This window comes from Lissotriton vulgaris, chromosome 2_1, assembly GCF_964263255.1.
Source record: "Lissotriton vulgaris chromosome 2_1, aLisVul1.2, whole genome shotgun sequence".
NCBI classification, from domain to species: Eukaryota; Metazoa; Chordata; class Amphibia; order Caudata; family Salamandridae; genus Lissotriton; species Lissotriton vulgaris.
The window spans coordinates 14,500,819-14,526,163 of record NC_141687.1 but is presented as its reverse complement, the minus strand read 5'-3'; the positions used below and the strand labels follow the sequence as shown (position 1 = coordinate 14,526,163).

Sequence of the window (25,345 nt, the reverse complement as noted above, 5' to 3'; positions counted from 1 at the left end):
CGACTTTGATTTGATTTGTATATTTATAAAGCGCACGATTGCCTGGAGGCGTCTTGGCGCTAAAGTCTGATGCGCATCAGATTACTGCTGAGGTGAAATTCTGACTTAGCAGAGCAAATGCCAGGTATTTACTGCTTTTCTAAAAGACAGAAGCGAAGGGCTGCTTTTTATTGTGATGGGGAGGAGGTTCCACATTTTGTCTGTCCTCAACAGAAAGCGTCTCCCTCCTCACTTAACCTGCTTGAACTTAGGTACTTTAAAAAGTTTTGTGTGAGCAGATCTCAGGCTTCTTGCTGGTACATACCATTTCAGGTGTGTTCTCAAAAACTGTGATCCTGAACCATGAAGGGCCTTATGGGCCAGACATCTTATCTTCTTCTTATCTTATCAAAGTCTTATAAAGCACTCGCACACCCAAAGGTTTCATGGCGCTGACCAGCAGGGGAACTAACTTACAAGAGGCCGTTAGCACTAGGCCGCAACCTGGGTGAACAGCCATGTTTTTAAGAGCTTCCTGAATGGAAGAAGGGCAATGCATGAGCGAAGCTCCAGAGGGAGAGAGTTCCATAGCTTGGGAGCGAGGGTGGCAAACCTACGGCCTCCTTTGCGCAACAGCTTGTAGCGAGGGACAGTCAGGAAGATTTGGGAGGCAGAGCGAAGGTTGCGGGAAGGGGTGTACCTAAGAAGAAGTTTTTGGATGAACTGTGGGCCAGAGTTGTGAAGGGATTTGAAAATCATGCAGGCCGATTTGAAACTAACGCGGTGTTGAATCGGAAGCCAATGGAGCTGCCTCAGAAGCGGTCTGGCGGACTGCCATCGGGGGTGGTGATAAATCAGTCTCGCTGCCTGGTTTTGTGCCAGCTGTAGACGTTTGCTAAGGGTGACAGGTAGACCAAGATAGATGGCATTGGCGTAGTCTAAGTGAGACAACACCAATGCTCTTACAACCTGCGTCAGAGCAGGTCGAGTGAGCAGCCGACTGATCTTCTTTATTTTCCGTAATTGAAAGAAGCAGGTGGACACAACGGAATTGACCTGAGGTTTTAAGGAAAGCTCATCATCGATAACTACCCCCAGGCTTTTGACTGATCTAGACGGCGCAGGTGGGGACCCCAGCTTAGATGGCCAGTATTGGGGGCCCCAGAAACAGTGACTATCGCCGAACAGGACCAGTTCCGTTTTTCCCGGATTCAGCTTGAGTTGATTCACATCCATCCACCGGCAGATGTGGAGCATGGTGTTTTGGAATTGGTGGATTGAATCAGGGGAGTTATCAATTGTGAAAGTGAGCTGCAGATCATCTGCGTAGTTAAAGGTAGTGACTTTAAATGAATGAAGGGACTGAAGCAGAGGGAGCATGTAGATGTTAAACAATAGCGGTGAAAGGGAAGAACCCTGGGGAACTCCACAGGTAGTGTGGAGTTTGTGGGAGGAGAAAGGGGGGAGTCCGACCGCTTGGGTGCGATCGCAGAGAAATGATCTGAGCCAGTCTAGGGCACGGCCGCAGATGCCCACCGATCTGACACGGTCGAGGAGGATGTTATGGTCGACCGTGTCAAACGCGGCCGACAGATCCAATAAGACCAGCGCTTGAGGTATTCCCAAGTCAGCACTGAGGCGTAGGGAGTCCAAGACCGCTACGATAACTGACTCGGTTGAATGGGCTGGTCGAAAACCGGCCTGTGACGGATGTAACACACCTGACTGTTCAATGAATAGTGAAAGGTGGGAGGTGACGTGCGCTTCCAGTACCTTGGCCAGATACGGAAGCAGGGAAATAGGTCTGTAATTCGAAAGGGTATTGGGATCCGCTCCTGGCTTTTTCAGGAGAGGCAGTAGGACTGCATCCTTAAACGATGCCGATACAGTCCCTTGGAGCAGAGAGGTATTAAGAAGGCTCAAAGCCGGAGTGGGGGCAGCGGTAAAAACCGTCTTTAGTATGTGAGGGGGGCAACAGTCATGTGGGGAGCCTGATTTTACCCTGTTTAAAAGGGATGCGAGGGTAGTAGTGTCCAGAAGAGGAAAGCAGTCCAAAACTGGGTGGTTAGGTGGATGGGCCAGGACAGGCAGGTCCGGGACCATGGCAGGAATGCTAGATTTGATTAAGGCAATTTTATCCAAGAAATATTGATTCAAGGTGTTGCAGAATTCTTGACTGGCAGCGGGTTTACACTCAGTTCTGGCGGGGTTCGAGAGTTTATTAACATTGGAAAAGATCTCCTTAGGACTATTGTTTGATTGCTCAATTAAATTGCAGAAGAACTTAGATTTGGCAGACAGGATAGCTTTCATATAGTCTGCGCGGGCAATCAGGTAGCTGGCCCTATCAGAGGAGTTATAGGTTCTCCTCCATGCACGCTCTTTTTGCCGAGCGAAGAGCTTTTTTTCCCTCAGATCCGATGAGAACCATTTGTGGGCTTTGGAGTGCCGAATGGTATTGCATTTAATGAGAGGGGCGTGGGTGTCGCTAGCAGCCTTGAGCCAGTTAAAGACATCTGACTCGGCGGAATTGAGGTTCGAGTTTTGGGCTGGTTGCGAGTCAATTAAACTTTCCAGGAAAGCAGGGGTATCTAAAGTACCCCATTTCCTGATGAGTCCCTGTTCAGTGACTGCCTTAGTTGAAGAATCAGAGATGGTAATGTTAAACTGAATCAGAAAGTGATCTGACCAGATGCACGGCGAGACAGTGGGGGGACATACAGTCTTGAACATGATCCTTTTTTCCACCAGTAACCAGTGGAGGGCCCTTAGTCTATGAGAAACTGGCTCAGATCTGGGAATGCAAAAACAACAGTTGATGGACAGAATGCAGAACAATGTCATACATTCACCCCAGTACAAAGATCTGGGCCTAAATCCATCATTTAGCCTTGGAGCTGCATCTTGCAGACGCTGGAGTTTTATTAGACATTGGGCTTGAATCCCTGCGTACAGAGCATTGCCGTAATCCAATCTGGACAGGGCCAGTGCCGTGACTACTGTTTTACGTGAGTCATGGGGAACGAAGGGGTGTATTCTTCGGATCATTTTTAAAATGTACCAGATTGTTGAAGACAGGTTATTTATCTGGGCGTTAGAAGTTAATTTCTCAACAAATATGACTCCCAGATTATTAACTTTGCCCACTGGGATTGGGCAATCGCCCAGACTGGCAGGCCACCATCTAGGAGACCAAAAATCTGCATCTAGTCCCAGTAGCACAACTTCGGTTTTCTCACTGTTCAGTTTGAAGCAGTTAAGCTGCATCCATTGATTAACCTGCATCATGCAGTCATTAAAGCGGTCAGCTATTTCCTCCACCTCGCTAGAAACCAACACCACTATTTGGGTGTGGTCGGCATACAAAACTGGCAAAAATCCACACTGCCTGATGATCGATGCCAGGGGAGCAACACAAATATTAAAAGTAGTCGGGCTTAAGGAGGATCCCTGAGGCACTCCACAAGGCGACCTGAAGGATTTGGATGCACAATCTCCCAAATTAACTGAAAAAGTTCGGTCCATTAAAAAAGATGACATCATCGTGAGTGCAGATTCTTGGATTCCCAATTCTTCTAGACGGGCGTGAAGTATCTTGTGATTTACGGTGTCGAAGGCCGCCGATAGATCCAATAGGATCAGGCCGGCCTTCCCTCCTACGTCTAGTATACTCCTGAGTCCCTCTGCTGCCATGACCAGAGCTGTCTCTGTTCCATGCTCCTCCCTGAACCCATACTGTGATTGGTCCAAAAGGTTTCTGGAAGCTATGAAATCTGTCAGTTGTTTATTAAGCAGTTTTTCCAACACCTTAGCTGGAAAAGGATTTTTCGAAATTGAACTATATCTACTGGGTTCTTTTGGGTCCAGATTAGATTTTTTTTTAAAGTGGGAGGACTGATGCCTTTTTCCATGCGTCTGGAAAGAGCCCTGACTGGATTATCTCTGTGAACACAAGGTTTAATTGTTCACTTAGTATTTCTGGAATCATGTGCATTACCTTAGGTGGGCATGGGTCAGTTGGATCTCCGTGCCTAATGGTCTTTACTGCCTGGCTGATCTTATCTACTGGAGGGCGCATGAAACAAAAGCCAGTTTTGGGGTTTGAGATATCATGTCCTGTTTAGGGTGCTTAGTTAGGGCATTGATGTTATTATTAGTCTTAAAAGATTTGTACACTGAAGTGACTTTATCTATGAAGAACTGCTGTCTTACTGTGTTGCAAAGTTCTATGCTACTTTACATCTGTATCACAGCGGGGAGATTTGCTAGTTTTTTAACTGTCATGTAGAGCTCCCTGCTAGAATTCTTAGCCTCACATATTTTTTATCCAAGCCGTACCTCACCGCACACAGCACAGTCCACTGTGCAGAATACGACCAAGAGGTACGAGACTCTTGCTGACTAAACTATAAGCCTGGGCTAACTGATCCTGATAAATGAAAAACTTTCTTTTAAAACATTTCATATTTCTCTCTTTCTCACTTACTTACTTTTACGGCAAATATTAATCGTACAGAAAATACAAAAAATAATGATGTTGGTACACATTGATAGTAGGTTGACTGGTAAACCCACTAAATTGAAGATTAAATCAAAACAATCTTTGGTGGTCATTAAAGTTGTACTTGTAATTACCTTACTGTACTCGGTCAATGTAAGAACAAAATGAAATGTAACCCATTAATATGTATAACTTTTGATTGTATTGCCTTTTTTACTGCCTACATCCTTGCATAGGCTTTATCCTTTATACATGGAGCTTCATTTGAGTTTTGGCAGCCTTAACTAGCAGCTTATTCTGTCTACGATACAGTGATAAAACGAATAATTGATGATGAAGACTGACAGGCGCACTATCCATCCTAGCTGCATCTTCAGCATAGAGTACAGCATTAACATAACGTCCATCACCCTTGAAGGATTTCCCTAAACATTAATAACAAGCATTTGCAATGCAATAGGTCTTGCATTCACATGAGTTTGAGCTATTGGCATTGTAAATGACAATGCCTTTTATTTATGTTTTAAAACGTAAATAGAAGGCATTGCCATTTACAATCCTAATAGCTTCAACTCTCGCAAATGTGAGACCTATTGTATTGAAAATGCTTGTCTAAACATACTTCGGACGCTGTTCCCTCGCTGAGCCCATGATCTGTTCCTAGACCTAGCGGATGGAGTCCGGATGCTGCTGATTATCTAGCGCCTGGAAAACAGCAACCACCTTTCCTAGGAGCAACTCGCCCAACACCAGCAGCGAGGAGCTTCTGAGGCCCATTCGCCTCATCTAAAGAAACATCCCCTTGATCTGCATTGATTTGTCCCTACTGGAAGGAATCCTTCATGTGCATGATACAGAATTAGCCTATTCCCTCTTGTTACGGCACGGCGTTGCTTTCTAGCTACGTTTGCACTGTATACATTCAAATACATAAATATGTACAGTTCTACATTGAAAAAAAACGAAGAGCAAAAGCCACCGGAAAAACAGTATGATGTTAAAAGTTAAGTGGCTAACATGAGCATTAAAAAAGCATGAGTGACAAATAGGAAAACTGTTAGAAAGAGAAAGCAACAGAGCGAGGTCAGGCACAAAGCAGTTGCAACAGAAAAGCGGGAAACTATGAGAGATTCAGTGAAAGAAAAAATAGAGAGAAAATGGGCAGAACATGGGAGGAAAACGAGCTGGGAGGCCAGAGTGGAGTTAGGGTGTATATGTCGTTCCTGGGTAGAATAAAGGTGTGAGAGACAGGAGCTATAGAGACTGAGGAGACAGGCAGAAACAGAAAAACAATAAACCAAGATAAAGAAACGAAATAGAAGCAGATCGAAAGAAGGACTTGGAAGATGAGCAGTATCTAATGGGATATTTTATAGACGAAAAATGAGTTATCTCGGTTTTAATGTGGCAATAAAAGAACATGTAGATTTGTTATTTGTGAGCTATGTGCCTGCATGAATGGGCATCCTATGCCTCTACAATAGATATTGTGAGTACATATCCAGTCACACACTTTTCTCTTCCACACATGAGCATAGCTGTGTGTGAATTTCGACACTTTCAGGAGCAGAGTTTTGAGAGAATCCATGCTTTTTGCAGAAGTAATATATGCTGGAGTTTAGAACGAGATTCACCGATAAAGATGTATTTTAAATGTTTTTTTTAGGTCTCGTTTCATTTGTGTCTGTTCAGTTAATACTGATTACTTGACGCAAACGCACACACACTGCAGACAGCCACCGCACGCGCACACATACACTGCAGACAGGCACTGTATACACACACACTGCAGACAGGCACCACGCACACATACAGCAATGGCACACTACCCTACAGCTCTGTGCCTCCGGTTTGCCCTGGGTCATGCCCCGAAGAGCTTCTACAGAAAAATGCAACAGCTCGGAGGGCTGCACCTCAAGCAGCTGCACCAGGACAGGTGCCTCGGTCAGGACACGAACCTGCTTGGCCATCGTCCCTGCACCGTCACGGCACGGCATCATTAGCTCCGCGGCAACCAGAGTCAAGGACCTAAGGAGAGCAGCCTTGACTCCACACACACAGTCTTCAGGAATAACAATCTCCGCACACCTACAAAAAACGAATGTTTTCATCTGTAACGTATGTGGTGTGCAAAGCGCTGCAGTGCCTAAATATCGAGCTTGCACTAAGTAACGAGACTCTAGGAATTAATGTTCAGGAAGGGTATGTACTGTAGAGGGGACGACATGATAAAGAACCAGCCCTTCAGGCACCAAGTTTAAACCTTTATTATTCTGCCCGCCGGCGAAACCTATGTTTATTTGTTCGTCTTTCGGGGGCTTCGCTCTGCAGCGTCGGGAAGCAGGGGCTGCAGGGGGCTCCGGGCTGGAGGTGGACAGGCAGTATGTGTCTCTGTGTATGCGCATGCGTGTATGGTGTTTGGAGCTTCCCAGGAGACAGCAGCTGAGCGCGTTCCCCGCTCAAATCGCCTCCTTGAAGAGGCAATGCGCGCGGCCGGCACTGTCTCCTGGGAAGCGGAGTCCGTAGCAATAGATCTCGGCGAGTACAGTGCTTACGCACTGTATCGCTACGAGACCTAAAAATGATGGGTATGCCAAAAGCAAGTCATGATGAACACACACAACATTGCTTTATGGCATTTGTCATTTAAAATGCATGCGATAGAATCCCCAGAGAGCTAGCTGGACTTTGACGTGAGTTTGACTGCGCAAATGTTGAATAATAGTCATCAAGCCCCCTGGAATTCCGAATCTTACAGCAATTTAGGGTCTACGGGATCAAAATGATATCTACAAATAGATTCCCATCATTTCCATGTGATGAAACTCAGAGCAGAAATATGATGTTTAGCCCCATGTGCCGTTCTGAAGTTGACTTGCTACTAGGGTATGAGATTGGTCATTTGTCCCAATTCTTCAAACCCCTCCAAAAACCATTCTTGTAAAGATTGTAGATGAGCAGCCGATTAGGTTCTCTTTTCAAGAATGTCCTTGGATAAGAGAGGTTTGAGATTGGTAAAGAGTTTTCCTGCATCGGGGTCTTCCATTGGTTTCTTTAGGAGGAGAGCGTTCACTATTTTTCAGTGAAGCAGAAACAGTGCCCTTCAAAAGAGACACATGACCTATATTTTTATGCCAGAGTTCGCAGAATTTGTAACAAGCTGCTCTGCTTGGTTCGACAGGGATGTTTGGCGGCATTTATTCTTGTGGCTACAGTGTGACTTTTTCCTCCATCTTTGGTGTGAAGGAGACTTGGGCATATTGAAAAGGTGTGAGAATAATGAATTGATGAGGGGACATTGCAGTGCTCTCAAAGATGGAGTCATAAATATTTCCGCTTTTGGCCGTGAATGAATACAAGTCTCTGTAGTGTTTCTGAAAAGGATTGCTGACGATTTCCTTGTTTGGTTCTGGGCCTTATTAATGCATTCAGCCATTTTTGTTTGTTCCCTTTGCTGAACTATGTTATCCCCTCCCTCTATCGAATCAGCAGTTGGTCTTGTGTGCTTTTGACCCTGAGGTGCACCAGCTCACATTTGCATCTTTTCCTCAATGGTGGTGGATATTGTGTTGTGTGAGCTGTGCGCCGGGAGGGGTGGGGTGGTGGATATTGTGTTGCGTGAGCTGTGCGCCGGTAGGGGTGGGGTGGTGGATATTGTGTTGTGTGAGCTGTGTGCCGGGACCTGTGCCTTGGAGCGGGAGAGGTGGTGGATATTGTGTTTTGTGAGTTGTACGCCGTGACGCTTGTTTTGGAGTGCGATGGGTGGTGGATATTGTGTTGTGTGATCTGTGAGCCGGGTCCTGTCCTGTGGAGCGGGATGGGTGGTGGATATTGTGTTGTGTGAGTTGTGCGCCGTGACGCTTGCCTTGGAGTGCGAGGGGTGGTGGATATTGTGTTGTGTGAGCTGTGAGCCGGGTCCTGTTCCGTGGAGCGGGATGGGTGGTGGATATTGTGTTGTGTGAGCTGTGCGCCGGGACCTGTGCCTTGAAGTGCGAGGGGTGGTGGATATTGTGTTGTGTGAGCTGTTTGCCATGACGCTTGCCTTGGAGCGGGAGGGGTGGTGGATATTGTGTTGTGTGAGCTGTGCCGGGACCTGTGCCTTGGAGCAGGAGAGGTGGTGGATATTGTGTTGTTTGAGCTGTGTGCCATGACGCTTGCCTTGGAGTGGGAGGGGTGGTGGATATTGTGTTGTTTGAGCTGTGTGCCATGACGCTTGCCTTGGAGTGGGAGGGGTGGTGGATATTGTGTTGTGTGAGCTGTGTGCCATGACGCTTGCCTTGGAGCGGGAGAGGTGGTGGATATTGTGTTGTATGAGCTGTGCGCTGGGACCTGTGCCTTGGAGCGGGAGAGGTGGTGGATATTGTGTTGTGTGAGCTGTGCGCCGGGACCTGTGCCTTGGAGTCCGAGGGGTGGTGGATATTGTGTTGTGTGAGCTGTTTGCCATGACGCTTGCCTTGGAGCGGGAGGGGTGGTGGATATTGTGTTGTGTGAGCTGTGTGCCGGGACCTGTGCCTTGGAGCGGGAGAGGTGGTGGATATTGTGTTGTATGAGCTGTGCGCTGGGACCTGTGCCTTGGCGCGGGAGAGGTGGTGGATATTGTGTTGTGTGAGCTGTGCGCCGTAACCTTTGTGTTGGAGAGGGAGGCGGCATCAGGTCTGCTGCTTTGTGGAGGTCGTTGAATTCTACCCAAATGTTGTTGTGTTGCATGTTGGGAATGGGAGCCCTCTCTGACTTGAAGAGGAGGTAACACTTAGCTGTCCTTCTAACACAGGTGATGTGGTCGGTGCACAGACAGCCTCCTGCCAGATAAAAGAAGAGCCACTTAGCTTCCATGTGCACAGTCAAGGCTCTGAGCCAGAACAAAATATCAGTGCTTCAGTGGGTGAGTAAAATGTGATCATTTACATATGTGTCTGCAGTTGAAGTACAGTTTCTATTGACTTACAATCAAGCCACTGGACCACAGTTTACAACCAAGTTATCACCTTGCAAAATCCAATAGCCATAGATAGGCCTTGCAAAGGAAAACATGGCAGTCTTCGTAAGCAAACATTTAGAACTGCAGTAGGTTTGAGCAAGGCTAAGACTTTTCTTTCCTGCGTTTTGTTAAGAGTGGTATCTGCGCAAGTGCATTAGCGCACATGTTATCCAGTATTAGGGGTATCTTTCATAGATTCACATGCCTGAATCATTCCCCGTCGTCGGGCTGGGAGATCCCGGTACATAAAAAGAGTAATGTCATATAGACATATACATAGTAATAGGCCAGAGGCCTCTCATTAGTAACATATCCATGTCCTTTTGTAAAAAGGGCCACAATCAGCTATCACCACCTTCTAGAACCTTCCTGGAAGGAGCCCTAGTCCCTCAGATTTTCTACCGTACGTCGTGCTAAGGGAGTCTCAACTGAGCTCTGCTCAGCTTTCCTGTATTTCTGGATTTTTTCCACAAATTTTCTCTCAGAATTTTTTCTCTGTGAGGGGTTTTCAGTTCACCATGGCTGATACTCCTAAAAAGGGGCTTTTTAGACCTTGTGCCTCTTGTGGCAAAAAGAGGCTTCATGTAGATGACAGGCATGAGGACTGCCTTTATTGTCTCTACCCAGACCACTCCGCTAAGGATTGTAAAGTCTGCCGCACTTTTTCTGCTAAAACTCTCGAGGACAGAGAGGGACGCCTGTTGATATGGCTTCAGAGACTGAAAGATAAGGACCATGCAGTCTCTTCAGGTGAGAGTGAGTGTTCCATCAGGAGTGCACATTCCTCTCCTAAAAGGCCTAGAATGACATCCCCAGGACCATCTTTGGAGCCACCTCAAAAGAAGACGCCCAAGTCTTCAGAGGTTCCTTCAAAGGCCGTGGCTGTGAAGGTTTCTCTTCAGGATACTACTCCTACCTTCAAGAGACCTTTCACGACGCCTTCAGCTCTGCCTGTGACAACGTCGACAGCAACTATCTCCACGTCGGTGGCGTCATCCTTGTCATCCACGTCGACATCTTCGACGGGTAGGTCTGTTTCTTCTATCATTATGATCAAGAAATCGTCGACGACACCTCCGTCGACGAGCTCTTCCACGTCGACTAAGTCAAAATCGTCGACGTCGACGAAAACTCCATCGTCGTCGACAAAATCATTATCGTCGTCGACGAAAACCTCATCGACGACGACAAAGGCTCCATCGACGTCGACAACTCTATCGTCGACGACGGCATCTGGATTGATTCTTGACGTTCCTCTGTCAACGACCACCCCGTCGACAAGCTTGACGACGATAGAGTCTCCTACCTTGAAGTATACATACATGCACTTTAAGGTTACTAAGCGTACTCTGACGCCGGAATTGACCTCTCCGAGCAGAGTCCAGGCACCACCACCTGCTCATCTACTGGACACTGAAGATTCTGATGAGGGCTCTATGTTCCAAACTGCAACCCGCCCATCTCAACTGCACGTAAAATATCATGAAAGTTCAGATTGTGCAGACCAAGAACAGGACGTAGTGGAATACCAGGAGGAATACCAGGAGGAATACAGGCATCCTCCTCCTACACAACCTATGGTGTGTCTTCCCGCATCCATAGTGACAGATCTGCAGTTCTTGATTGCGGACTACAAACAAAGGTTTCCCTCCACTCCTCCTCCACCGCCAGTAGTGTCACCTCCACCTAGACCTCGGCCTCCACCTCTAGTGCTTCAGCCAGATCCTGCTCCTTCGCGTCCTCCACCATCCTCAGATGATAATGAAGAAGAAGAGCATCAGCAGGAGGAAGGGGAACTCCAGGACTCACATGACGAATGGCATGACTACGTCATTTCATGTCCAGCATCCCCTGTACCAATGCAAGCGGACTCGCCCCCGGAAGACATTGGAGGATTCCATAATATCTTGGAAAGTTTTAAAATTCAAATGACCACAGAACAACAGGACTGCTTCCTTTACGATTTTAAGGAACCATTCAAAAAGGCTGTACGGTCCATTCCTATCATTGACTACATTTGGGACCAAGGAGTTAAAATCATGCAAAACCCTTCATATTTGCCCCCAGTTCTACCCAGACTGGACAAAAAATATAGGGCTCCAGACACGGCTCCAGCTTGCCTTACTGGCCATCCCAAGCCGGACTCGGTCATTACTCAGGCAACGCAGCGCAAATCAAAAAATCCATCTGCTGCGCTGACTGCGCCACCAGATAAAGAAGGACGAAAACTCGACAACATCGGAAAGCGTTTTTCTTCTATGTCAGCACTAACAGTGCGTGCTGCAAACTCTATGGCACTGTTAGGACGCTACAACGGTCAAATGTGGGCTGATATCGCCCCATATTTGGGATCACTGTCGGAGGAACAGAAGGAAGAAGCAAAAAAGATTCTCTTAGAAGGTGAATGTTCAGACTCTGAGATGATTGATTGTGCGATGGATATCGCATCCACGGGGTTCCGCCAGCTAGCGGGAGCAGCGGTCCTGAGACGACAAGTTTGGCTCAAAGCAACGTCTTTCCGACCTGAAGTGTAGACTAAAGTCCTAGGCATGCCGTATGATGGCCAACTTCTGTTTGAACAACACATTGATGAAATGCTTCAAGGTATCAAAAAAGATACTGATACAGCAAAGACACTACCCTCCAGTATAAAAGTCCTCCCTTTCGGGGCTCCAGAGGGAGAGGTCAATCGACGAGAGGTGACTTTCAAGGGTACAGATCCTCATACAGCTCAAATCAGCAGTACAAACCCCAGTATCAACTGGTGGAGTAGAGTGGCTCACTGGTTTGAGGCGGCAGACCCAGAAGTAGAGGACGGCCCGGGACCAGGGTTCAATTCCCGACGCGGCAGGGTGTTTGGGCCAATGTCAGCGGGCTCGATAAATCTCGCCTCGGTGTCACTCTAACCATGGGTTCCACTCAGCAACTCTGGGCAATAGCTTGCTTAATCTCCACAAACGGCCCCATCAACGCCGGGGATGCCTGGCTTCACCTTGGGGGTGCCCAATAGGGACCATCTCACAGGGAAAGCCAGGACGGGTTCCCCAGCGTTATACAGCGCCAGGAAACCCACGGGTAGCAGTGCGCTTTACAAGCTCAAATACATTTACATTTACATTTACATCAACAGAGGCAACAACAACAACAGTCGTCCTACAATAAGTCTTCCTTTCGTGGTCGAGGAGGAAAGAAGGACACAGCCAGAAGACAATGACTTCTCTCTGCCACAGGTCTCCACTTCTTCTCCGCCTTGCAAAGTTGGAGGAAGAATTTCATCCTTCCTGCAAAATTGGAGACAGATTACAACGGATCGGTGGCGCCTCCAACTTGTTCAATTCGGACACTCTCTGGAGTTCGTGGAAACTCCACCTCAAAATCCTCCACGCCCAATGCTACACAAGAATCTACACCTGCTGCAATTGGAGCTCTCACTAATGCTCCAGAAAGGAGCGGTAGAAAGAGTCCCCCGTGGTCAGAAGGGCAAGGGGTTCTACTCCCGATTCTTCTTAATTCAAAAGAAGGAGAAAAAGTGGAGACCTATATTGGACTTAAGAGATCTCAACAAATACCTCAAAAAACAGTCATTCCGTATTGTGTCCATCCAGGAGGTGCTGCAACTCCTAAATGCGAACGACTTCATGGTGTCTTTAGACCTTCAAGACGCTTACTTTCATATACCGATCCACAGGAACCACAAACAATACCTCAGGTTCGCTGTGGCTGGCAAACACTACCTGTTTCGGGTATTGCCCTTCAGCCTGAAGTCTGCACCACGCATTTTTACAAAATGCCTGTCTCCAGTAGCAGCGTACGTCCGACAACAACATCACCAAGTCTTCCCGTACTTAGACGACTGGCTCGTCAAGGCACCTACTTTTGCAGGCGGGACCAAGTCCTCCAACGCCTGTCTTCAACTTTTCAACGACCTGGGCCTTACTCTCAATCAAGAGAAATCTGTCCTTCAGCCTTCCCGGCGTCTCACTTTCCTAGGCGCTGTCCTAGATACAGCTCAGAAGAAGGCATTCCCTTCGCAGGAACGTCAATCCAAGCTGACGTCTTTGGCCGCCCGGATACATGCCAAAAAGACCATCACGGTGCACCTGTACAAATCCCTGCTAGGGAGGATGTCCTCTAACATCCTGTTAGTTCCACACTGCCGCCTTCATATGCGTCCCCTTTAGGAGGCGCTATCCACTCAATGGATCCAATGTACAGGATCATTCGATGATGTAATCAGAGTGACTCCTCCCATAGTCCAAGCTCTACACTGGTGCATTCAATCACAGAATCTTATGCAGGGTCTACCTTTCCTACTTCCAGTTTCGCCACATGTGATAACAACAGATGCGTCCTTAGAAGGATGGGGTGCGTTCCTTCAGGAACTCCAGATCAACGGACAGTGGTCCCCTGCAGAGATACAACTGCACATAAACCTTCTTGAGTTAAGAGCAGTTTACCTGGCGCTTCGAGCGTTCCTGCCACGGATCAAAGATTCCCCAGTGCTTGTGAGAACAGACAACACCACGACAATGCACTATATAAACAAGCAAGGGGGGACTCGCTCTCTGACATTGTCTCAAAAATCTCAAAAGATTTGGAACTGGCTATTTCTAAACAAGATTTCACTTCGGGCAGAATACGTCCCAGGGACGGACAATGTCCTGGCAGACTCACTGAGCAGACAACGCTCTGTATGCCACGAGTGGGAGCTGGACTAACAACTTCTCAACTCCGTATTCTCCCGATGGGGCAGGCATCACCTGGATATGTTTGTGACCAAACACAACGCAAAATGGCAACATTAGGCAAGCTGGCATCCCCGGATGGAATCTCTAGGGAATGCATTTTCGAGCGCATGGTGCAACGTCTTTGCATACGCATTTCCTCCATTTCCCCTGATTCCCAGGGTCCTCCGTAGACTGAAGGCGGAGCATTGCACCCTGATATTGATAGCCCCAGCGTGGCCGCACAAACACTGGTTTACAGAGCTTCATCTCCTATCGCTGGAACCGCCAATCCCATTCAAACCATGCCCAACTCTCCTCACGATGAACCACCGGCAAGTCCAGCATCCGGATCCAGCATCTCTCAAATTATCGGCTTGGCTCCTGAGTTCGGAGAATTCCAAAGCTTAGTCATTCCTCAGAAATGCAGAGTGGTCTTAGCCCGGGCTCGGGCCGACAGTACCAACAAGACGTACTCCCTGAAATGGTTCTGTATATGGTGTAAGGCAAACAACATGCACACTTTTTCTTCGTCACCTGCACAAATTCTGCCTTATCTTCTTCATTTGGCAAACGCAGCGCTGGCCCATGCTTCAATAAAAGTTCACCTGGCGGCCATATCTTGTTTCAGACGTTCCCTCCGGTGAGGACTTTACCACCTACCTGGCAGCTAAACATTGTGCTTGCTCAATTGATGAAACATCCCTTCGAGCCAATACACAGAGCTGACATCAAATACCTTTCCTGGAAAACCGCTCTCCTACTAGCGCTTACATCGGCAAGGCGAGTAAGTGAACTCCAAGCCTTCCCCTTTCAAGACCCTTTCCTTCAGTTCAAACAGGACAGAGTGATTCTAAGGACTAATCCTAAGTTCATTCCTAAGGTCCCATCTAACTTCCACCTTAACGAACCTATAGTCTTACGGACTTTCTTCCCAAATCCACTTTCCGCAGCAGAGAGGTCTCTCCATTCTCTAGACACTCAAACGTTGTCTGAAGTTCTACATCCACAGAACAGAACAATTTAGGAAATCCAACCAACACTTTGTTGCCTTTAGCAGACCTAGAAAAGGTCTTCCATTGACTAAGCAGAGCATTTCACGTTGGATCTCTGCGGCTATTGCTTTCTGCCATCAACAAGCAGGACATCCTCTGCATTCCAAGGTTTGGGCTCATTCCACTGGAGCGGTCTCAACCTCAATGGTGCTCTTTGCAGGAGTACCCATCATTGACATATGAAGAGCGGCGACATGGAAGACGCCGCATACGTTCACCAGGCACTACTGCTTGGATACTGAACTAATGAAAGATGCAGCAGTAGGACAAGCTGTGCTCCGTCATCTATTTCACTTGAGGTGAGCCTTCTCTCTTTCATCCCACCTTCCTACTGTCTACTTGCACATTTCTCTTTTATATGGTATTTTGGTACTTTTTATATTTCACAATTGATATGTTATTATCGAGTGATTTTACATGTTGTACCATTCGAAATGTGCTGGTGATTGCTTACTACTCTGATTCAGGCATGTGAATCTATGAAAGATACCCCTAATACTGAATAAGAAATGCATTACTTACCTGTAACTGCAGTTATCCAGTATTGGTATCTTTCATAGATTCACTTGCGACCCACCCACCTCCCCTGGAAGGGTTCACCTTGGTTCTCTCAGTAGGTACTGCTTAGCACTGTGCTTACGAAAATCTGAGGGACTAGGGCTCCTTCCAGGAAGGTTCTAGAGGGTGGTGATAGCTGATTGGCTCTTAGCAAAAGTTTGGCCCTTTTACAAAAGGACATGGATATGTTACTAATGAGAGGCCTCTGGCCTATTACTATGTATATGTCTATATGACATTACTCTTTTTATGTACCGGGGACTCCCACCCCGACGACGGGGAGTGATTCAGGCATGTGAATCTATGAAAGATACCAATACCGGATAACTGCACACATTCTGCATATTCATTGGTCCAGCTTCGAGTCCGTACCGACTCAGGCAAGAGAGCGACCGCTGCAAGTGAACATACATAAGAAATGCGTTCCTTACCTGTAACTGCAGTTGTACACTGCTTACCCAGGTGAAACGCAACACCATAGGTGGCTAGGTTTGTAACGAGTGCCGGATGAGCATGCACACTTGTGTATACATCCTGCCTGAGCACAACCCTATGTCGTTTCATTCCTTGGGCCGTCCTCCACTACGTGAGGTGTCTAAGAGAAGAGTACAGGGTTTGATGGTTATGCAGTATGTGTTTGATATTGCACATGTTCACCCGAGATGCTCTCTGAAGCCCACAAAGGATGACTTTGGAAAGATAATTGATTTGTCACAGATGTAATGCTAGAGGCATAGAGTGGGCAAAAAAAGTGAAAGAACGAAACTATGCAAGTTACATAGGAAATTAGTCTGATTTTAAACTTCTCTAAACTTCTATTTCATTCCTACCAGAGTTACGTTCTTCCCTCTTCTTCACCAGGTCTGCATTACATATCTACCTCCTCCAATGCACCACCTCCATCTTCAAGTCTGCATCCACAAAGACTGCCTTATACACTCCTCCTCCTAGCAGACAGAGCCCCACAGAATCATTCCCACCATATCAACCCTCATAACACTCCTACTACTTCCACGTCTTCCCAGCTACCCCACCATCCTCAACTCACACACTTTTCTCACAAAACTGACTCATCCCCCCACATTCCCTCTTTTCACTCACACCTCTGACACTCCACACTATCTCCACCGAACAGCTTGCAGGCTACTAGTTCAACTGACATCCTCATCCTCATCTTAGATAAGTTGACTGACTACTCGGCCATCCTTTCGACTGACTGTCTCCTAAACTTGCACTACTCTCCTTTCGATCTGTCATCCCACCCATACACACCATGTACTCAAACATATATTACCTTAGCCTGTCCTTTAGCTCAAGCTGGCCAAGCTACTCCTAATCTGCCCAAAATCACAAACTGACCTATTATTGATCCCTCATTTCCGCACCATATACTCAAGAACAATATAATTTGTCCAGTCCATTAGCACAAGTTACAAAAGTTACTCGTGCCCTCCCCAAAAACACCACCTTGACAAATCATGCACCCTATAATGCTAAAATAGCGCCCTTGGCTAGCAAGGACAACCATCTCCTTTCCTCAGCTCCATTGAGCCCTATAGTATCCTCACCCACCTACCAATGGAACAACAGATTCTCCACTCTCTTTCCCTCGGACAAATCTCAACCCTCACTGCTTCTCCTCATCTTAGAAAATGTACTAAATGACATTGCCAGGGAAGTGAAGGGCCTCAGGGTACCTGAAATCTGGTACTCCCAATATCCACAAACTCAGCACTCTCCTTGACACATTATCCTACTCGAACCCTACTACATCTACCCTGTCAGACCTATGAAGATGGAGACTCAACCCTACAACCCTCCATCTAACTCTTGTATGAAACAAAAAAAACAAGTACAAAATACTCCTCTTCAAAGCGAAATCTCAGGTAGACAAGGCAAAAAAAGTCCAAGCAAACCCTTCGGCATAATCCAAGAACAAGCAACCCGCCCAATGGGACTGTCACAGACTCCTCATCTGAGAAATGTGAGGAGTTCTTTAACTTCTTCACAGAACAGGCTCTAATAAATCTACAGACATTCTCCCAATTTCAACATCACTGTATGGCTATCTATAGAACAACACCAACAAGCCAGTGGAGTCCCCTCCATTACCTCTGAACCCCAAAGTCAGTCCCACATGCAAAACATTTTGGTGGTTAATGTAGTCGAGCTGTCCAGATATCTCTAGTATGAAACCTACTGCCTACATCTAGGACCCGATCAATTCTTCCCTAATCAACGAGATCATGCCTCCAATTTCATCTCTCTAGATTTAAAAAATCAACTCCTCCATGTCCAATCTGTCTGAAATCAGGTCCGGTTACTCTGCTTCTCAAGTAACATGTCTAATCTATCTAAAATCAGGACCCGTTACTCTGCTCTTCAAGAAACATGTCCAGTCTGTCTGAAATCAGGCCAGGTTACTCTGCTCCCCAAGAGAAATGGAGCAGACTCAGAAGACCTGAACAACTTCCTCCTAGGGAACAACCTACCTATCCTGGCCTGTCGTGTTCTATCTAGGACCCCGATCAATATTGTGACCTTATGCCCCTATACGGCTATAATCCATTCATACCCCTATAATGGCATAAACGATCAGAGCCATATTTCAGAAACTCGCCTCTGCAGCTCATTACAGTACATGACACAGCAGAAGCCACTATCTAAGATTCCTAGATTACACTCCGAGTTCTTCAACAAGATAAAACACCAGCAACCTGGGAAAGCCCCGCTTGCTATGTTTTGATTAGTAATAGAACTCTAATGAGCACTGAGAGACGATCACTTCCTAGTGACATCTTTATTGACGTCTCATGTCCAAAAACATACGTCAAACAAGGCACCTTTCAGGTATAAATATTACCAACGTTGCCTTAAGCAAGAGCGATGGTGTGGTGAATACAGGAGCCGAACAGCTGTCCCTTGCAGAGCCCAGCAGATGCAAGCAGCCCGCGGACGCTGCCCCTCCTCCTCCTTGACGCGCTGAGAGAGACGCTGTCTTTTCTCCTGCCGAGAAAATCCAGCTCCGGCGTTTCCAGCCTACTCTTGCGAGTGACTGGGATATCGAGTCCTGGAAGGAGATACCAGCCCTCCAACGTTCTATTCCAGAGGTATAGTGTTGACTAAACCCTTAGAGAGAATTCTTGAAGCAAACCTTGGCAAAACCAACTTAACTTAAACTGCTACTTACTCCCTTCCAAGTGTTAGGCTTAGGTCAGGTACACTGTGGTAGGCGTAGTTAGAAGCACCAGTTGAGTACGTTAGTCAAATGTATATATGAATGTATATATTTTATTCATTTTAAACCATTGTATGGCTAGGAAACCATATCAATGCTTTTACAGTATTATTTCGCAATCCTACTTTTACTGTACGCACTTTTTATAATAACAAGTCTTGCAATTGTGGCAATTCATTTCTCTTGCATGAGAAGAAAGACTGTTCAAAAAATAATACCTTTTATTGAAAACGCCCGTCTCTCTATTCTCTGCACCTTGGTGAAAGTAATCTGCACAACTGACTGAGTAAAATAGCTGTCTATTGTTTCACTCGACTCTAGAGATTGACTCTTATTCTAAGGAGCAAAGTTGTCATGTTTATGCGGTTGTTGGAAAACTGAATCCCTTCTTGTCTGTGCCAGGGAAGCTGATCACTTCCTATTCAGTCAAGAAAGTTTCCAGTGACCTCTGAGCTAGTTGGTACAAACCCAATTAAGTTTAGCATAGTCAGTAGAGACCTGGAAGACCGCACTTCTACGTCTACACTGCTGTTTATGTTATTCCAATGCGCAGGGCCTATAGGGAAAATAGGAACTACACTACATGGCGCCCAACGTTTGGTAAGGCGATAAAACTAACGCAAGACCTTAGAGTAACTCAGTCGTGCTTTTTCACAAGACCCTTTCTCCCGTAAATACTCCAATAGACGTCTAGAGGGGGTGAAAGGTTGAAATCCGCCCGAACTTAGTAGGAAGAGATTCCTATGTAAAGCTCTGGTTTATTCAACGTTGAAGGATACAGTGCTCCAAAATATTGTGCACCTAATCTTTGTTTCCTTGGAAACCTACTCTACCTACAAGCAACGGAACCACTGATGCCGCTGTAAATGCGACTCAGCAGGGTCCCGATGATACAGGGTTTACTGAACCGGGTGCGATAGACATCCCGGTCAACATAAGAAAAACTATAACGTTAAAACTTATAGAAAATGGACTGACCACACAAGGTGGCACAGTCGTCTTCGTGATAGAGGCACACGAATATCGGCAGACAGAGGTATTCTATTCTTGGATAAAGTTTCCAGTGGCAAACGCTGCAACACATGAGTTCAACTATTACAAAATAGGGGATCCACCGGAAGAGTACGCTCCTTTCGAGGAGATTGAAATCCCATTAAAATACCAAGAACAACTGCTCTGGTTTAAAGGCGCCCTAAAACACAATGATCATATTACCAGGCTCGGTCCACTAGGTAGACCAGGAGCAACGTGGCCGGTTCTAGCCAGCTACACACCACATCCGGACATTGCAAAAATGTCGAAAGAAGAGCTGTTAGCACAGCTAAAAACCTTAATCAAAATACATAGACAGTTAGTCCAATATGTAATGCGGACTGCAACAGTCCAAACAGCTGTTAATCCCACAGCTGACCACTCATCAGGGGAACACAAATAAAATTACACCACAGAACATACAATCATGTCTTGGTAAAACACCCATAAAACGGGAACAAATTCCTTTCTGGTTAGCGCAGAAAATTACTCAAATAGAGGCAGTATTTCCGAATACTACCCCTATTGAGAAACACAGAATTCTGACCATCTGCCTTCCAATGGAGGTCGCACCACACGTGGAGGACTGTGACACTTGGGGTACAGTCTTTGCTTCCATTTACACGAAAACACATGGTGTTCCGTCAATGGCGGTAATACCAGATGTGCTAAAACAGATTCAGAATGAATACGGTCCAGAACCTGCTTTAACTCTTGGTATGAAATTACTGAAAGACTTCAAGCAGGTCTCGGCTATATTACTAGCCAATATAAAAGGAGAAGCAGCATCTGTGGCGATCCGCCAGAAGTTGAAGGAAACAGATATAACAGATCAACCAATTGAGCTTGCCAGAATTATAGAAAAATGTTATGAAGAATTAGGTAGAGACAGCTTGGGTGGAAAACCAGTGAAACCCCAACTACTCGAAATTCCTGAAAAATTATTTATTAAAAATAATTCGAACACTCCTAAAAAGAGCTGGAAATAAACAATCCACTCCCAAAGAAAAAGTTTTCCAGTCCAGAGGAAGGTCTCCTCGATGGAGGGAAAGAACTCCGACTCGAGAACACCAGTCTCCCCAGAGGGAGCCCTCTGAGAAAAGATACAACCTTAGAAATAGGGATAATTTGAAGAAGCCTGATAGATATCAAAGTATTGATATACGTCCCTCTCGATCTTTTTCGCAGAAATCGGAAAGAAGAGGACGATCAGACCCAGGAGAGCACACCAAGTCCAAAGACAATGAACCTGCTCAAAGTAAAAAGTTACAATTTCCAAGAAAGAAGGTAGCCAGTATTAGAGTAATCGAACATGCCGAGAATACTGAGGACACAGCTGAAAAACGGGGAGTGGGCTCAGACAATGCTAGACAGTGCAGCAGAAATCAGCATAGCTCGCAAGATCCTGATGAGTCATCTTGAGACAGTGGACACGAAGGAATACATTCAAGTAGAAACTGCCGACACCGGAGTTAGCGAACCTCATAAGATATACGAAATAACACTGCGTATAGAGGGAGATAAGACTAGGAAAATAAGGGGTCTATTTTGGGATAACCTCTCAAAAGGCTATGACATCCTGTTAGCTGAGAAAGATTGGCCCCCGGAGTTTGTCAGGGAGTGCCCTCGTGGCGAAGAAATGATTATGCCTGCCTTCTCATTCACATTCCGATTCACACTAAATATATATATGCAAGGAAATGGGCAGTAGCCCAGGCACCAGCATTATATAAAAACCATGTTGGATGGGATGAAGACTCTCCTCCTCACAAAATCCAGTTGAAAAAGTCAACCGACTGCACAAAGGCAGTATCCCATTAAGCAAGAAGCTAAAAAACAAGTCAGGGAGATTTTAGATCAACTTGAATTCCAGGGGGTGATTGAACCATGCACCTCTCAAATGAACAATCCTTTGTTTCCTGTCTCCAAACCAGACAATTCATATCGTCTAGTCTTGGACTACAGACACCTTAACTCATGTTGCAAAACATTTGCAGTACAAAATTCGCATAGTGCTGCACTAATGAATAACATAGTTCGGAAAAAATATAAAACGACATTAGACATATCAAATGGTTTCTTTTGTCAAAATATTGCACCAGAAAGCAGATACTTGACCGCTTTCTCAATAATGGGGTCACAGAAAATTTTCTGTAGGCTCCCACAGGGATTCAAGAACAGCCCAGGACTATTCTCAGCCAGAGTAACAGAGTTACTACAAATATATAATGATGAGGCATTATCTTATGTGGATGATATCTATCTCACTGATGACGACTTGGAGACTCACTTGAAAAGGGTGAACACCATAATACTTGGGTTCGCTGCAGGGGGTTACAAATTCAACTTTAAAAAGTCAAGAATTGCCCATCTGACAGTATTATTTTTAGGATACGAATTATCAAGTGAAGGAAAAAGCCTAGCGGACAACTTCTTAGAGAGGTACGCTGTACTCCAAGCACCGAAAACGCTGAAGAACTTACAATCGATTCTAGGCTTCCTGAATTTCGGAAGAACTTACATTCTAAATTATGCGGAGAGGGTTAAACCTCTCTACAAACTAATTAAACCTGATTTTAAACCAATCAACTGGACTCAAAAACACACAGAAATTTTGAGATCATTGCAAACAGACATGTTAGCAAAAACAAAATTTGAAACACGTGACAATACACGCAACCTTGTAATCCGAGTCATCCCAGGAAGATGCGGATTCACGTACCTGACCTCTAATGAGGGAGAAACGGTACCAATAGCTTACAAATCACATTTGTACACAAAAGCTGAAATAAAATTCAGTTCACGAAAAAAATTCTAACTGTGGTTCAGACTGCTGTAGCAAAAGAAAGGGCCCTAGCACAAGGTAAACGAATAATAATCGTTACACCCATACCGGCTTTAGAAGCGGTAACTAAAGCAAGCATTCCTAATGCTAAAGCTTTGCATCCGAGATGGATCCAATGGGTTAATTCTCTTGCTGCAACAGACGTAGTATATGAATTTGATCCTAACCTAAAGACACAAAAATTTTTACAATATGAATATGAATGTCCTCTGCCAATTAAAATCCTGCCTCTGGATGTATCATATATAAAGACGGATCAGCACAACCCGCAGTTAGGGGTAAACAAGCTTACAGTGCTGCGTGCGCGATTGTTAAAGGTCGTTGGCACAAAGGAAAATTTAGACCACTGGTCACTAAAACACAATCTCTAGGAGATTGTTCAGCTCAGCGAGCTGAACTGGTAGCATTTAAGATGGCGCTAGAAAATACCGATCGCGAATTTCCAACACTTATAGTATGAGATTCATATTATTGCGTACAATGTTATAATGAATACTTGCAGAATTGGGTGGAAAATGGTTTCAAAGATGCAAAAGGTGGCACAATTAAGCATAAAATGCTTTGGGAACAAGTAGTTCTTTTACAGAAGGAACTACAAAAGACTCACGTGATACACACTCTGAGTCATCAACGTGATGGCGTTCACGTTGCAGGGAATTCATTGGCTGATGAAGCAGCGAAGGCAGCTGTGCAAACGGCTTCCGTAGCTGCGATTACTCGGTCAAAAACAAAAATAGACAGCGACATTCTACAAGCTGTCAGTGCGTCAGTGAAAGATGATTAAAAAACACTCCCAAAATGCTTTCCAGAAAAGTACTTGTATTTCACAGATACAAATAATGTTCCTTTTGCTCGAATCCCTGGAGTGGGGGATAGGGTAATTCCAAAAACGAACAGGAGAAAGTTATTAATAGCAGACGCACACATGGGTGAAGGTCCAAGGCACATACAGATGAAGGAATCTCTGACTGAATTACAATCAGTATATTGGTGGCCAGGAATGAGCCTGCACCACTATAAATATGTAAAGAACTGTCCCGACTGCGACAGAGATCGCAGCAGCGAATCAAGCGGAGTAATGCCATGGCCTGGTATGTAGGTAGCGTAATGCTGTCTATATGCAATCCAGCGTCCTATTAATTGTTTTAGATTATATTCACTTAGAAAATGTGGCCCCATCGCTCGGCTGACGCAAAAACTGTTATAAAAGATCTGCGAGTCTTTATCGGCACATACGCAATTGCCATGTTCCATTCTGACCAGGGTCCTGCTTTCAGCTCTCGAGCTTATAAGGAGGCCATGGCCAGCATGGGCGTTGGGTTGCGGTACTCTTGTCCATCACACCCCGAAGGGAACAGTGTAGTGGAAAGAAAAAACCGAGACATAAAGCAATCTATAACAGCGAAGGTATTAGGTTTGGATGATGGGTGGGTCAAACATTTAATAAGTGTCCAACTTAGTCTAAATAATTTGCCAAGAAATTCTCTAAAAGGTTTCAGCCCGTACGAACTATTGTTCGGAACTAGAATGCATGTTCAGGACCTCGATAGTCAGGCATCAGTGGTAAAAGATAAGAATAAAGACTTTGACATCAAAGATCGTTTGGCTGTTTTACAGGACTTGAATGAAACAAGAAAATCCTTAAGCAACATAAAGTTAAAGCAACAGCCAACTACCACTGAAGAGGCACCACCAGCCCCTGCAAGACCTGTCTGGATTCCAAAGATTGGGGATCTAGTTAGAGAGAAAATAGCGGTGAAGAAGGAATTTGGGCCTTCTTACAGAAAAGCAGTACCTGTCTTAGCAATCCATGGAACAAGATCAGTAGTACTACCGCCCCTTGCTGGTAAAAAGTAGAACCGAGTTGTAGCAATCGACCTGGTAAAACCACAAGCATGTGGCCTATAATCAACAGTAGGCCCAGTGGAATCCCGAGAAACAACGGAATACCCAAATTTGCAACAATCCAAGAGGTTCAAACTGAAAGACTAATCACATTTGATAAACCTGCAGTGCACAGAGAGGGACTATGCAATAATGCCATGGAACTCGTGCCTCTTGACACACAGATTGAAACAGTTCGTCATGAAACACCAGTCTACAATGATGTGGCATCAGAATGTGCTACCGAAAGACAAATTGAGAAAACAATTTCAACAATTGACAGAACTGCCTCTGGCTACTTCATCAACTTCGATAACTTTTCTGAAGATCTAAGCAACCCCGAAGTGATGCCAGAAACAAAAAAGACTTTTAAAGAAAAAGCAACAGAACTCTTTCATCAACTGAAGGAAATTTACCTTATTTCTCCATGGTTAGAGTTTTGGTTTGGTCTAGGTATATTTCTCCTCCTGCTTTGGCTCATCATGGTACTTTGTTTGGGAAAATTCATTGAGGGAAAATACAGTTAAATGGACACAGCAAGTCAGAACATC

At 45.6% G+C, this 25,345-nt stretch overlaps 1 protein-coding gene across 2 annotated transcripts in view; it reads left to right on the top strand.

Moving 5' to 3' along the window:
* LOC147729460 (uncharacterized) overlaps nucleotides 1–25,345 on the top strand; it is a 229,076-nt gene that overhangs the window by 50,972 nt on the left and 152,759 nt on the right. For both annotated transcript variants that reach the window (XM_086954330.1, XM_086954331.1), the window contains exon 5: nucleotides 9,252–9,362. In XM_086954330.1, coding sequence (XP_086810456.1) covers nucleotides 9,252–9,362 — 111 coding nt within the window. The remainder of the gene's footprint in view (nucleotides 1–9,251; nucleotides 9,363–25,345) is intronic.